At 34.3% G+C, this 15,853-nt stretch overlaps 1 protein-coding gene and 1 pseudogene across 1 annotated transcript; both read left to right on the top strand.

Annotated features, from left to right (window-relative positions):
* Window positions 1–749: 749 nt before the first annotated feature.
* On the top strand, window positions 750–1,685 carry LOC118854037 (olfactory receptor 10AG1-like). Its single transcript, XM_036764341.1, has one exon. It carries the CDS (start codon window positions 756–758, stop codon window positions 1,683–1,685), a length of 930 nt encoding a protein of 309 aa, XP_036620236.1. The 5' UTR covers window positions 750–755.
* A 7,087-nt stretch (window positions 1,686–8,772) lies between these two features.
* LOC118855055 lies at window positions 8,773–15,285 on the top strand (annotated as a pseudogene).
* Window positions 15,286–15,853: the final 568 nt, after the last annotated feature.

Here is a 15,853-nt window from a genome sequence, read left to right as displayed (position 1 = left end):
CTATGTTGACCAAGGTGAAAAAAAAGAATGTTAAGAGATGAAAATAGCTACATGTATGGTAGAAGTGAACTGTGGCTAGCTGAAATAAATTCATTTACCTTTTTCCTATCTCATAGGGAATCAGTAACTCCCCTTTTCTTGGGAGTTTCAATAACAGTGAAAAGAATGGCATAATGAAATGAGAATGTTATCTGATATTAGAAGCATTGGATTCACTTATGGTGTCTTAGCCTCAGGTGTGAGTTAGTAGATAAGACATTGTAGGACCCTTCCAGTCCTCAAAAAAAAAAAAAAGGTTTTGTATGACCTTGAAATATAGAACAGTGTATTAAATTATGATATCTTGAGTATTGTTTTTTCTATATAGTATTATTTCTCAGTTTTTACTAGAGGCCAATTCCTAGCTATATTTTTATTTGAAATATTCTAAACTATTGATTTAAGAAGAAAAAAAAACTTAGGAGCTGCAATAGGTTATTAGAAGATATAAACAAAAAGAACAATAATGGAATTCCAATACATTGTTCTTCGAAACTTTATAGTAGTTTATTGAGATACACAATATGGTAATCTAATAAATGTTTATTGAATTGTTGAATTGAAAATATATTAGAATCTAGAACGGATATTATAAATCAAAGTGATCTGATATATCTGATTCAAAACATTTCTTTTAGAGGTTTGCTTTAAGTTCTAAAGGAGTGAAGTAACTCATCCTATCTGATTTCACTTTTTCAAAAAAAAAACAACAGAAAATGGGAGAACAAAATCTCACTATTGTGGAAGAATTTGTTATCCAGGGATTTTATGACCTACCCAACCTCCAAGACCTCCTGTTTGGGATTTTCACAGTCGTATACATGAGTATTCTTATGGGAAATGGCCTCATCATTACAATAATCAAGACTGATCCAGCTCTCCATACACCCATGTATTTTTTCCTAGGAAATTTTTCCTTTTTGGAAATCTGTTACACATCAGTTATTCTTCCCAGAATGTTAATGAACTTTTGGACTCAGAACAGAAATATTTCTTTGATAGCTTGTGCTGTACAACTTTGTTTTTTGCTTATTCTGGGAGCCACTGAATGCTTCCTCTTGGCTGTGATGGCATATGACCGCTATGTAGCCATTTGTAAGCCTCTTTACTATCCTGTCATAATGAACCAAAAAGTGTGTATCCAGGTGGTGGTTGGGTCCTGGATATGTGGGATCCCAGTGCAGATAGGGCAGACATGCCAGATTTTCTCTCTGCCTTTTTGTGGTTCTAACAAACTGAATAACATTTTCTGTGATGTTCTTCCATTACTGAAGTTGGCTTGTGGGGACACCTCTGTAAATGAATTATTTGTCTATGCTGGGGCTCTGCTGTTTGTTACAGTACCTTTTGTCTTGATAATTTGGTCTTATGTCAATATCATTGCCACCATTCTGAATCTACCAGTGGGCATGGGGAGAACAAAAGCCTTTTCCACATGTTCATCCCATCTCATTGTTGTGGCTTTATTTTTTGGGTCGGCTATCATAACATATTTAAGACCTAAGTCCATGCACTCCCCAGGAATAGACAAAGTGCTCTCACTTTTCTATACCATTGTAACCCCAATGTTTAACCCTTTGATATATGGTCTAAGGAATAAGGATGTCATTGCTGCATTGAAGAAAATTTTATCTAAATTAATATAGTAATAGAGAAAATAAAGGCTGCTTTTGTTTTTATCTTACAGTTTCAGTTTCTATAGAAATCTTATCCATAACTGAAATCTTTACCACTTCTAAGTAATAATATCAATTCTTAAGAAAAAATTTCCTGTTTTCAGCCTGAAATTTACTATACTTATGCACCACTAAGGAACAAATTTAGTGAGTATTGAGTGAAATTCCAAATGAACTGTCATAAGCCGGTACTGATTTGATGAACTAGTGCAATTATGTCAATATTTCAGAATCAGCTCCAGTAATATTTATGTGCAATGTAAAGCTGAAGTTTCAGGATATATTACTTAAAGGTAAAAGAGAATTTCCTGTACTTCTTACAGGAAATTCCCAGACCCAGGACTTTTCTCAAACAACTTTTCTTCTCTTTCTAAGATGCCACCATACCAGGAAAGTTGTTTCTTCTCAACTCTTTACCTTAGGATCTATATTTCCCTTTGATTCTTGACTCAGACAGCACTTCTGTACTAATGTCCATACCATAAATACTCCATATTGTTAGTGAGTTATCTTACTCTACTCAAATTCTTTTTTTCTTATAATGTACATTGTGTCTCCTGAATAGAATGTAAGCTCCTTGAGGGAAGAAAATGTTTGATTTTTGTCTTTTTATCTACCAGATCTAAATATTCACTTGTCCAAAGTAGGTCTTTCATTCCTATTAATTGATGTCTTTATTTATACCAATTTGTCAATTTTTTAAAAAGTTGATTATTCTAACCTTTATTTTTAGTATCTTAAAGGCAAGGATCCTGTTTTGCCTGAAATTTACATTTCCCTTAGAACTTAACACTTTTCCTCCTCTTAACTGTACTATCAAAATAAAACTTCAGTCATACTTTTAGTCCAAAAATATATTCATGGAAAAAATTTATATGCAGCCCACAATGAAAAAAAAATGTTCATGTCAACATGAATGTCTTTCTGTTCACTCTGTTTATTTTGTGACTTGACAAAGAATTCAATGTTACTTTGTGAAACTTTCCACATGTCATCTGAACTGAATATATAAGTTTATAACACTGAAGTATACTAATACAAGGTTTGCATTCTGGCAGCTAGATATTTGGTATGAAAAGGCTGTTCTTCCAAATGATGGGGGAAGAAAAAGTAGCTGGAATTTCTTGGGCTTATACCTACTTGAATTAATTCAGGGAAGGCTATGTGGGGGGGTCAAATTCCCATCAAAGGTCAGAAACCAGAAACATGCAAGACATGTTTACAAACATCTTTGTAAAGTGTAGTGAAACAAGAAAAAATAAGCTATTCAGACATCCACTATCCTCATGCTTTAGCTCTTTCCACTTCGGTGAGGACCATGAAGAGTGACAGTTGTATCTGTGGTAAGGTTAGTCTGTTTTGATGTATTCTTAATGTTGAGGGTAAATGTCTTAGACATCATTATTTATTTTTCTAAATAATCACAATACTTCAGCCCTTTTGGGGAGGGGGACACTTTGGTATTCATTAATAGTGCCCAAACCTAGCTTCATGTGTCTATGTAATGTTTTACCTAGAAGGTGAAATGTGTATCATACAGACCACAGAAATTCTTTAAGGGAGATGAGAGTTGCTGCAAGGAATGCTTGATTCCAACAAAGTCTTATTTTGGGTCCACCCAGATCATGTTTTTGGTTGACCCACAGAGACTTGAGAACAAGGTGCAACTCTTTCTAACTCTCCCCTCTTCAGAACTGACTTAATAAGATTATTTCTAAAAAAAAAAAATAAGTTTTCAGGCTTTTGTTCAAAACCAATGCCCTAAAATGATGTAAATTTTAACTCCTTTGGACATTCATATATTATATCTTAGGATTATTTTTGTTAGGTTTTGTCATTAAACACCACTACTATCCATAACAACAAACAGCAACAAAACAACACTCCAATCATGCTGAAGTCAATTTATATATTAGTCTTCAAATTTTTCCACTAAGTCCCATAGATGACAGAAATATACTGCTGGGTCTTTATTTTTTTTAAATCTAACCTTTATACTCCTTTACAGTATTCTAAAATGTCATTTAAAATTCAAGATGTATTCTATGTAAAATGGCATATTAAAATAAAAAAAAATAAAACTAACAACTATTCTCAAATTACAAAAAATATAAATTGAACTCAGCAAAATGCAAATGGCAAATATTAATAAAGAGGCCTGCTGTTTTTCTTAGTAGTGCTTATTAAAACATTTTTAAAAAGAATCCCAAAATTTCTGTTGAATAATATTACAATACATGATACTCAGAGAATTAATCATTGATAAATATTGTAAATTGCTAGACATGAAATTTATTTTTTAGAAGGACACTTGTTTTTAATTATTTCTTTTGACAATGAGAAAATCTGCATTACAGTGGTGATTATTTAGAGATTGAACAGCTGAACAAGATATGATCATGGATAAAATCTAGTAATGAAAAGATTCTGAGTTAGGATATATATATAGCTATGCAGATATAGATAACTCCTGACTCAGAATCTTTTCTACATATCTATACAATGTTTAAAATTGTTATGGCTAATATTTTTTTTCAAAACAAAACAAAAGGGCATCAAACTGAAAAAGGAGGAAAGGGTATTGTGGGAAGATGACAATATTTTAGGATTTATAGGAGCTCAGGCCCCTCGTAAAAAATGAAATGAAGTGTTAAATGCACCCATGAGGGGAAAAAGAAAGGAAAATCACATGCATATTTCTCCACCAAGACTTGAGATGCACAAAAGGAAAGTTGCAGTATTGCAGAAACACTGAAGTAGAGACTTGGGAGGTAACTACTGCTTCAAAAAACATGATGCAAAGATGCTCCAGAACATTTGGAGAGTTGCTTTCTAGAGTTCAGGAAAGCCTCAGAGTCCAGCAATGACCAATTGAATGTGGTTGAAATAAACCCAGTGGCAAGAGAAAGATCCCAGATAAAGTCAAGATTAAGCTGCCTAGCAACAGAACAGCAATTCAGCTGGAAGTGTGGTATCAGAAGGTTCTAAGCAGAAAGTTATGTATATGGCCAGCTTTTCTACAGGAAAGAGGGAGGCTCTAGCTACAGACCACAGATGCAGCAGCCATGGAATGCCTAAAAGAAAGGGTCTACTCCTGGCAAACATCATTAGGAGAAGTGAAAGACTTTACAAACCATCCAGGGGTTAGGGAGTGGAGCTGGACTGAAGCATACCCCTACAACCCTGACAATGAGGCTGCTTAGATGAACAAACCAGGGAAATAAACAAATTCTATGATGAAATATTTTGGACTGATACTTATTCAGAGGGTAAAATCAAAGGGAAAGAGCTGTGTCATAATACGTCCAAGTAGAGACTCAGAAAAAAAAAATCTCCCAAACAATTATCACAAGGGTATCTAGAAGTAACAAAATGAGATACAGGATGCATTAGCTAGGAAAGAATTATAATAAAAGCTTAAGTCTTAGACAAAAGGTACACATCTTATCTAAGAACTAAATACTCTGCAATGTAGAATGGACCAATTAAAAATAAATAATCCATGAAAAAGAGAAATTTTAAAACAAAATCAAATAATTGGAAAAATTAAGAAGTAAAACATTTTTATAATCATCTGAAGAAGAGTTCTTGCCAAGATATAAGTATTATCTTTTTTAAAAAATTCTAAAAACAGAAGCAATAACAACTAGACACGATATTCCACAAAATTATAAATTAGATCTGTACAGGAATTTTTTAAAAAAAGGGTGGGAGCCTCATAGACAAATTTCAGAACTTAGTAATTCTCAGCTCAGCTTTCATATAGTTCAACTCTCACAGATGTACCTAAGAAAAACAAAACAAAACAAGGAAAAAACATAGATTTGACTATAAGGACCTTTGTCACAAAGAGAATGTTTTCATTTTTTAGTATGTCACCCAGAGTTATCATAGCTTTCCTTCCAAGGAGTGAGTATCTTTTAATTTTCATTATCCAGTTGCCATCTGTAGTGATCTTTGAGCCCGAGAACATAAAATCTGACACTGCTTCCATTTGTCTTTATTTGCCAAGAAGTGATGGGATCAGATGCCAAAATCTCAAGGGCATTTTTTGTTATATTTTATATCTTTTTTTACATTAAACTTCCCACGAATACACATGCATAAATGACATGGCAACTATGAGAATTTATTTTTCCTGTACATTTTTATTAAAGGGTTTTTTCTCTTTTTCTTCTTTCCCTTTCTTTTTCCTTTTGTGGATGGGTGGGAAAGAGAAAACAAAATGATTTTATATATATACATATACTTATATATATACATATATATGTGTGTTTGTGTGTGTATGTGTCTATGTATGTATACACACACATATATACATACATATATGCATGCGTATTTGAGTTCATTGAATTGAGTAATTCTTTTATAGTCACATTCTTCTACAAGAGACTAGAGATTGACTTGTGCATCATATAAAGGTCAAAGGCAAATCATGGCAATTTATGTACTGCACTATGAGCTGCTACAGATGAGGGCAAAATCTTTGATTAAAGATATCCTCATTTGAAGGATGTCCATTATCACTACTGTTAATCCATATGGTACTAGAAACATTAGCTTTAGCAATAAAGGAAGAAAAAAAAATTGAAGGAATTAGAATAGGCAAAGAAGAAACTAAGTTATGATATCATGATGTACTCAGAAAATCCTAGAGAACCAAGTTAAAAAACAAAACTTCTTGGAATACTAAAAAACTTTAGCAAAGTTGCAGGATATAAAACAAACCCAGATAAATCATCAGCATTTCTATATATTATTAACAAAGGCCAAAAGCAAGAGATAGAAAGTGAAATTTGTTTAAAGTTACTGTAGATATTATAAAATGGTTCCTGCCAAAACAAACCCAAGAACTATATGAACACAATTACAAAACACTTTTCACACAAATAAAGTCAGATATAAATAATGGGAAAAACATCAGTTGCTCATGAGTAGGCCAAGTTAATATAATAAAAATTACAATTCTACTTACACTAATTTACTTAGTCAATTCCATACCAAACTATCAAAAACTATTTCATAGAGTGAGAAAAAATAATAAAAATATTTATCTGCAAGAACAAAATGTCCAGAATATCAATGGAATTAATGAAAAGAAATGCTAGGAAAGGTGGCCTAGCCATAGCAGAACTTTAATTGTATTATAAAGCAGCAATAATCAAAAGTACTTGATATTGGCTAATGAATTGAGTGGTAGATCAATGGTATAGGTTAGGTACACAAGACACAGTAGTCAATGACTATAAAATCCATTGTTTGATAAACCCAAAGACCCCTTGGAAGGAAGAAATGAAGGAAGGAAGAAAGGAAGGAAGAAAGGGAGGAAGGAAGGAAAGAAGAAAAAAAGTCCCTGTTACTGTGGAATGCATACATTTCAAAACTGCATCATAATCAGTTAAAATATCAATGAAAAGGATGCATTGGGGGGGAATCTAAATTTTTAGGAATAGAAATAGGCATTGTGTTAAAGTTCACATTAATTAAAATAATCTTTAGTTATGATGAGAGAGAAAAAGGAAGACATAAAAAAGAGATGTATGCAAAGTGCAAAAGCATTTAAATAATTCTTGTCTTGGTCAGAATGATGGAAAATGTATCCCATTTAAAAAAAATGAAGAAAGACTCTGTATTTAACAGAGAAACAAAGGCAGAGTTTCTTCTGTTGTATAGTATCTGATCAAAGTAGATAAAGAGCCCAAGTTTTTTTTCACAAATTTGTTTTAGTGTTACTACCAATCTAATTCATACATGACTGAAATATTATGATAACATTTATCTTCAGTTTCCAGCCTGTCTCTAGATTGGCCCTAGAAAATCTAAAGCTAGGTGATATGTGTTTCCTTCTGTACAGCATTCTTTGGAAATATATAATCAGTATCCACCTTCCATTCTTTGTGATCTGTTTCCTATTTCTTCTCAGACCAGTAAGAACCTCAGATAGGACTTGATGGAAGCTACACTTTTACTCTATATTTGCATCTCCCCCCAAAAAAAGAGTGGAAAAAAGGAAAGAGGAAAAGGAAGTAAGAAAGAAAGGGAGAGAGGAAGCAAGGAAGGGAAAGAGTGAGAGGGAAAGAGGAAGAAAGAGAAAGAGATAAGAAAAGGAACAGAGAGAGGAGCTTAAAAAGAAATCTGAAGAAAGCACTTTCCAGTACATTTAACATTGATAATCTTTTGAAGCAGTTTTTAGGGGGAAAATTAAAAGATTCCACTAATTTCATGTTAGAATTATTTTATTACAGTTTTATAATAATCATTAAAAAGGAATGAGGCTGATGATTACAACATTACACTTTTGGGGAAGCTGCTTTATTTCTTGTGGTGTCTTCCAATGTCACTGATCATACTACTTTTTAAAGTATTTCAACCTTTTAATTCATAATTCATTTATCAGAATAACCAATTATTAGAATAACCAATTTAATTCATAATTCATTTATCAGAACTTAGAGTATAATTAAAAGAATGAGTCTTAGAATAAGAACAAAGAATGTTAGAATTTGGAGGGAAATTGTATAATAGAACATAGATTATGATATAAGAAAATTGATATATAGAAAGGAAGAATGAGAATGGACCTTGCTGACCATTTAGTCCATTGAATTTTTGTATGGTTGGAGAATGTGAGTCCAAATTTCCTTAATGGCAATAAGCAATGTAAGCACGCAGAGCTTAGGCTAAGCATGAGGGTTGATAACCAGGGATATTTTGTGATAATTGCAATTTTATACTTTTCACTTTTCCAATAATTTCCATCTGTATATTACATTTGATATTAGGACATTGAGAGTAATATCACTGCTCACATTTCAAAGATGCAAACTAAGAAGCATATCATGAGGCATATTTAATGTATGCAGTATACTTTTTTTTGACAGAGTAAGGACTAAAATTCAGGACTGATCATTGAGGCCAGTGATCTTTCCACCCCAAGATACTGCCAATATTGTTTTCCAATTCCACAAGGAAGTTGAGGGTATACAGGTAGAAAAGAGGTCTAGATTATGAGCTATTGTTTAGAATGCAGGAAAAGTCAAGTTTATCTTATATCACCATGCAAAATAAGTTGAATGGAGAAGAAGCATGTAAGGGGTAGTATATCTAAGCACAATTCTGGTCTTGAAACTCAGTATTTCATCTTGCTACCTTTGAGACTTGGGTAAGAGTTAACCACTATGGACTTTTGTAACCTTATTTGTAAAATGAATAGATATTACTACTAATCCGAAAGATCTTTTCCAAATCTATTATATGACCCTATGAACCTAGTAAGCAATAACATAAAGTGATGCAAGCATAATTTCATGCCTTAAACAGTGAAAGTTATTTTGGATCAGAAAGTCTTCCTAATACTTCTAAAATTATATATAAAAAACTATTTCATGTTATAATTAAAATATTTATCAATTATTGATATTAAATTATATGCAAGATGGAGAAAGATAGCACTTTCAAAGTGGTTAGAACCTAATAGGTGGTCTAGGATACATATATGTACATACCAAAAAAAAAAAAACAATGAATTTTGTAAGACATCACATGCAAAACATCAGACTGTGCTGCAAATTAAGTGTTGTAGGAATTCTTAGAAGGTGAGTTCAACTGAATTTATTTGATCAGAGAAAGCTTCACAGAAAACAGGGAACATTGAATGGGGCCTTACTGGAGTGACAGAATTCAGATAAGAGGACATCAGGTTCAAAAACATCATGGAAGTAGAATAGCAGAATCTGAAATATAATGAAAGAAACCATCAGTTGTACTTTGGGAAATAAAATTTTTGATCCTGTTTATTTGTTTGCATTTTAAATCTCTCCATGCTCTCAATCAGAAACTAAGCATTTATTAAGCATCTACTAAATTATTCAATGTGTCAAGAACTGGTTGTACATTTAAAAATGGGCTGCATAAAAAAAATCATGAAATGGAAAGGTCCCTTCTAATGAAAGAGAACTACTGATGTACAATAGAAAGAACACTGAATTGCAGACCAGTAGAACTTGTTGGATTTTTACCGCTCTGAGCATCAGATTCTTCTATTGAATCCATGAGGGATTCAGCCAAGTGGTCTGGAAGAAATATTCCTGTTTTATTAGCAGTGATCCTGATACCCTGTAATGAAGATACAGGTGTCATAGAGTGAAAATATTTCATGTACTGTTTTCCATATTAGAATTCTTGGTTTGCTTTCAAAAAAGTAAATGTAGTCTAAATGTCCCAGAACTTTGTAATTCTAGAAACATTGAACTGTCAGATATACAAAGGACTTTTAAAAATAATGTGGCTTTTCTAGTGAATAAGGCATCTTGGTCTACATAATGTGAGAGTAAGAAGATATCTCCACCACAGGATTTTTTTATTAATGAATTTATTTTCAGGAGATTAAAATGTATTTTCCTCTTATCTGAGTTCTGTTGGGGGAAGTACTTTGTAATAAATATATAATCAAGGAATATACCATCTTACTTATGTGTATGTGTAGATAGATATAACTTTTAAATAGCTTAGACTCTAGTAGGTGGTCTAGTACACACATATAGGACTAGTACAAACATATATGTGTTTGTATATGTATATATGTGTATATCTGTATATTTATATATGTGTGTATAACACACACCTATGTTTTATTTCTATTCTATTTCTTGCTGTCACTATCTGAAAATATGTACATGTAGGTATATGCACATACATATACATATGGATATACTATATATATAGTGTGTATGTGTACATATACATAAACATATATGTATATATCTTAATTTATATTGTGTGTTCCTCTTATGTTTGTCAGAAGATAGATAATATGCTTCAAACATGGTCCTTTGAAATCATGGTTTATTTCATAATTGATCAGAAGAATATAACTGTTAAGATAGGAATAGTTGTACCATTTATATTATAGGCCATGTTCATTATTCATTATATTGTTCTAACATATTTGGCTAATCATACAGAGCAATTGTCTGAGATAGGTGCCTGTCGTGCCCCTTAATATTTGGCAATCTATTGTAGAGTTGCATAAGCTAACTTTTTAAACTGAATAAAATATGAAGATCCAAGATAGTCTTCTACAGAATGGAGGAAGGGGGCACAGCCAAGATGGCAGCTAGAAAGCAGGGAGTTGCTTAAGACCTCCCCCAAATCCCCCCAAACACATGGAAAATGGCTCTGAACAAACTCTAGATTTGCAGAACCCAGGAAATAGTAGAGGGAAACAGGTGCCCAGCCCAGGACAGCCTGGATGGTCACTGGGAAGGTTATATCACATGGTGCTGAGAGCAGAGGGCAGCCCAGCATGGGACATGCTGTGACAGACCAGATCTGTAATCAGCCAGCTGGAACAGGCCTTGGGGTCATGAAACAGTGAGCTGTGGCAGGTAACAGACTTCTTAACCCACAAATGCCAAAGAGCAGGTTAGGGGGAAACTGCAGGATCAAGTTCAGAATAGTCAGGCTGCCAGCTCTAGGGGTGGAGGAGATGCTGCAATGGTGCTGGTAGCAGCAGCAGGAAGCTCCTGAGGCTGCTTCCAGAACTCCAGCATCTGCTGCTTCCCAAATCCCTGGCTTACATGGTGGGGGGAATCTAGCTGTGGATCAGAGGAGGAGTGCAAGGAGTGCTTTGTGGCCACAAAGGCAGATACTCTTGTTGTGTTCTGCTTGGATCTGTACTGCAGTCCTGGTTGGTGGTTCTTGGGGGAGGAAGAGTGCTTCTGGGACAGAGAATGGGCTGATGGTGGAGTAGAAGTAGCTCTGAAAACTGCTGTGCTTGGAAGAAAGTACTCTCTACTCTACAAGCAGTCATATTCTGACAAAAAGCTCAAGGGTCAAGTAGTTGGCTGGCAACATGAACAGGCAGTGAAAATGAACTCAGACTCAAACTCAAACTCTAGATTCCTTTTTTGGTGACAAAGAAGATCAAAACATACAGCCGGAAGAAGTCAACAAAGTCAGAGTCTTCGTCAAAAGCCTGCAAGAAAAATATGAATTGGGCTCAGGCCATGGAAGAGCTCAAAAAGGATTTGGAAAAGCAAGTAAGAGAACTAGAGGAAAAATTGGGAAGAGAAATGAGAATGATGCAAAAAAACCATGAAAAACAAGTCAAAGGAGACCCCCCAAAATACTGAAGAAAACAACACCTTAACGAAAAGACTAACCCAAATGGCAAAAGAGCTCCAAAAAGCCAATGAGGAGAAGAATGCCTTGAAAGGCACAATTAGCCAAATGGAAAAGGAGGTCCAAAAGACCACTGAAGAAAATACTACCTAAAAAATTAGATTGGAGCAAGTGGAAGCTAGTGACTTGATGAGAAACCAAGATATTATAAAACAGAATGAAAGAAATGAAAAAATGGAATACAATGTGAAATATGTCATTGGAAAAACCACTGACCTGGAGAATAGATCCAGGAGAGATCATTTAGAAATTATTGGACTACCTGAAATGCATGATAAAAAAAGAGCCTAGACATTATCCTTCAAGAAATTATCAAGCAAAACTGCCCTTATATTCTAGAACCAGAAGGTAAAATAGAAATTGAAAGATTGATTGCCTCTTGAAAAAGATCCCAAAAAGAAAACTCCTAGGAATATTGTCACCAAATTCCGAGTTTCCAGGTCAAGGAGAAAATCCTGCAAGCAGCCAGAAAGAAACAATTTGAATATTTTGGAAACACAATCAGGATATCACAAGATCTTGAGACTTCTACATTAAGGGATTGAAAGGCTTGGAATATGATATTCTGGAGGTTAAAGGACCAAGGATTAAAACCAAAAATCACCTACCCAGCAAAACTGAGTATAATGTTCCAAGTCAAAATATGGATTTCCAATAAAATAGAGAACTTTTAACCTTTCTCAGTGAAAAGGCCACAGCTGAATAGAAAATTTGACTTTCAAATACAAGAATCAAGAGAAACATGAAAAAGTAAACAAGAAAGAGAATTCACAAGGGAGTTACTAAAGTTGAACTATTATGTTTACATTCCTACATGGAAAAATGATGTGTATAATTCATGAGACTTTTCTCAGTATTAGGGGAGTTGAAGAGAATATAGACAGAGGGCAGAGGATGAGTTGAATATGAAGGGATGATATCTAAAAAAATGAAATAAATTTAAGGTGTAAGAGAGGAATATACTGAGAGAGGGAGAAAGTGAGAGATAGAATGGTGTAAATTATCTCACATAAAAGTGGCACAAGAAAAGCAGTTCTGTTGGAAGGAAAGAGGGGGCAGGTGAAGGGGAATGAGTGAATCATACTCTCATTGTATCCAACTTCAGGAGGGAATAACAGACCTACTCAATTGGGTATCTTACTCCACAGGAAAGTAAGGGGAAGGGAATAAAAGAGGGGGGATGATAGAAGGGAGGGCAGATAGGGGAGGAAGTAATCAAAAGCAAACACCTTTGAAAAGGGACAAGGTCAAGGGAAAAAAACTGAATAAAGGGGGACAGGATAGGATGGAAGGAAATATAGTTAGTCTTTCGCAACATGAGCATTGTGGAAGTGTCTTACATAATGATACATGTGTGAACTATGTTGAATTGTTTGCCTTCCTCGGGAGGGTGGGTGGGAAGTGAAGAGGGGAGAGAATTTGGAACTCAAAGTTTTAAAAGCAGATGCTTAAAAAAAATGCATGCAGCTGGAAAAGAAGACATATAGGGAATGTGGTATAGAAATTTATCCTGCCCTACAAGAAAGTAAGGGGAAAGGGTACAGGGGGGAGTGGGGCTAAAGAGGGGTGGGCTAACTGTGAAATGAGGCAATCAGGATATGTGCCATCTTGGGATGGGGTGAGAGTAGAAATGGGAAGAAAATTTATAACTCAAAATCTTGTGGAAATCAATGTTGAATTAAAAAAAAAAGATAAAAAAGAAAAATAACTAATATATGAAGTGTATACCCTGATGAAGAATATATAATCTTAAGAGTAATTAGGAATGAATAACATAAGGCTTCTAGTTTATAAGTATGATCTTTAAATAATGAAATTACTCTTGTCTATGGCGAAAAAAGAATAGATGAAGGCACTTTAACTCTGGTAGCGTCAGAGATGATGATGATATTGATAATTATGAGAATGATGACAATGAGGAAGGTGAAAGTGATGAAGTTCACAATGATATTCTTGTTTTAATTTAATTTAATGGAATTAGAACGTAAAGATTCCAGGGACAATTTGCTATGCTAACATTTAAATTTGTTGTGATTTCTATTGTTCTTGATGCTCTTGTGTAAATCCCATCTTTTTATCTTAGATAGAACTCAGATTAACAAAACGAGAAAAGGTTACTCTGCCACTATAACAGAGAAATTTAATTTTCTCTGGTCTCTTGCACAGGTAAATATAATTACTGGTTTTGTGTTTTATTATTATGCTCATTATCATCATTATTGTGCTTATTGTAAAGGTTAAATTGAATAGTGAGAACTTAATATTTTTGAGTTGTTTAACTAAAGGGTTCTTAAATATTTAAAAGAAAATATTAAAGAGCTGAAAAGAAACTATCATTTAATCTAAACTCATTAATTACAGAGGACAAATTAAGGCCCAGAGTAAGGACCTCTTTGGCACATCATCACTTCACTATTTCTTAATTTGAAAGCTACAGAAAAATGGCAGGAGAAAATCTCGCCGGCAAAAAAGGAATTAGTTCTCCTTCTATTGTCTGATGTTCCAAATCTCCAAGGACTCTTATTTGAGATTTTTATTATCATCTATGTAAGTATCCTGACACGAAATGGACTCATCATTGTGATAACCAAGTCTGACCCTGCTCTCCAGACCCCCATGTATTTTTTCCTTGGAAATTTTTCCTTTTTGGAAATTTGTTATACCTCAGTGACTCTCCCCAGAATGCTGACAGACCTTTGGACACAAAGGAGAAACATTTGTCTTTCATTGTGTGCCATACAACTTGGCTTCTTTCTTATTCTTGGGGGTACTGAGGCCTTCCTCCTGGCAGTGTTGGCTTATGACCATTATGTGGCTCTCTGTAGGCCACTATACTACCCTTTAATCATGAACTACAAAATGTGTGTCTAGTTGGTGATTGGCTTCTGGGTCAGTGCAATTCCAGTCAAAGCAGGGTTGACATATGAGATTTTTCTCTTGTCTCTTCTGTGGTTCTAGCAAGCTCAATCACATTTTCTGTGACGCTCCTCCCTTAATGAAACTAGCATGTGTGGACAACTCATTTAATGAATTTCCAGTCTCCGTTAATGCTGTGCTGTTTGGTATGTTTCCTTGGCTATTGATACTTGCATCCTCCATTAAAATAATCACCACCATCCTTAAGCTCCCCTCACCCACAGGTAGATCCAAAGCCTTCTCTACATGTTCCTCTCACTTCATTGTTGTGGGCTTATTCTTTGGGTCTGCTATCATTACATATTTGCTTCCCAAGTCCAAAGCATCAGGAGGAACAGATAAAGTGCTCTCTCTTTTCTATACCACTGTGACACCACTGTTTAATCCCCTAATATATAGTCTGAGGGAGAAAGATGTTATTGTGGCAATAAAGAAATTGCTACCTAAGTGGCTTGGGGCATCCAGCAAATAGCAAAACTTGACCACCATGAGTTCCGTCCTTTTAAGCCACACTTCCTAGAAGAATCTCCTCTCTGTCAAGAGTTCCATCTACCTGGGAAAATGTAAGAATGCCACTGAAAATTATTAATAATAATTGTCATAATGGTATCAACATTTAGAAAGAGCAGTAATTTTTAAAGTGTTTGAAAAATATATGGATATATTTATGGATATATAAACATATATGCATATACATACATGCAAACCTACATTTGTGAATTTTAGAGCTAGAAATCTCTATTATACTCACACACACCACACACATGCAATTAGGTGAACAGTGAAGAGAGTTCTGATTCCTGGAGTCAAAAAGATTTGACTTTACATCCCACCTTAGACATTTATTACTTTGTGACCCTGGGCAAGTCACTTTACCTCTATTTGCCTCATCTGTAAAATGAGGAAAATGACAATATCTGCCTCCCAGGTTCTTGTAAGGATCAAATAAAATAATATTGGACAGCTTTTAGCATCATCCATAATATATAGTTGTGTTGGCAATCAAAATGGGCTTTTATCACTCAGTTCAACCAAGTGCC

The sequence above is a fragment of the Trichosurus vulpecula genome, chromosome 6 (genome assembly GCF_011100635.1).
Source record: "Trichosurus vulpecula isolate mTriVul1 chromosome 6, mTriVul1.pri, whole genome shotgun sequence".
Lineage (NCBI taxonomy): Eukaryota > Metazoa > Chordata > Mammalia > Diprotodontia > Phalangeridae > Trichosurus > Trichosurus vulpecula.
Note: the sequence above shows the minus strand (reverse complement) of the source record. Positions and strands in the feature narration are given on the sequence as shown.

Coding starts and splice junctions, on each gene's coding strand:
- LOC118854037 (XM_036764341.1), top strand. CDS start 756: ATGGGAGAACAAAATCTCACTATTGTGGAAGAATTTGTTATCCAGGGA.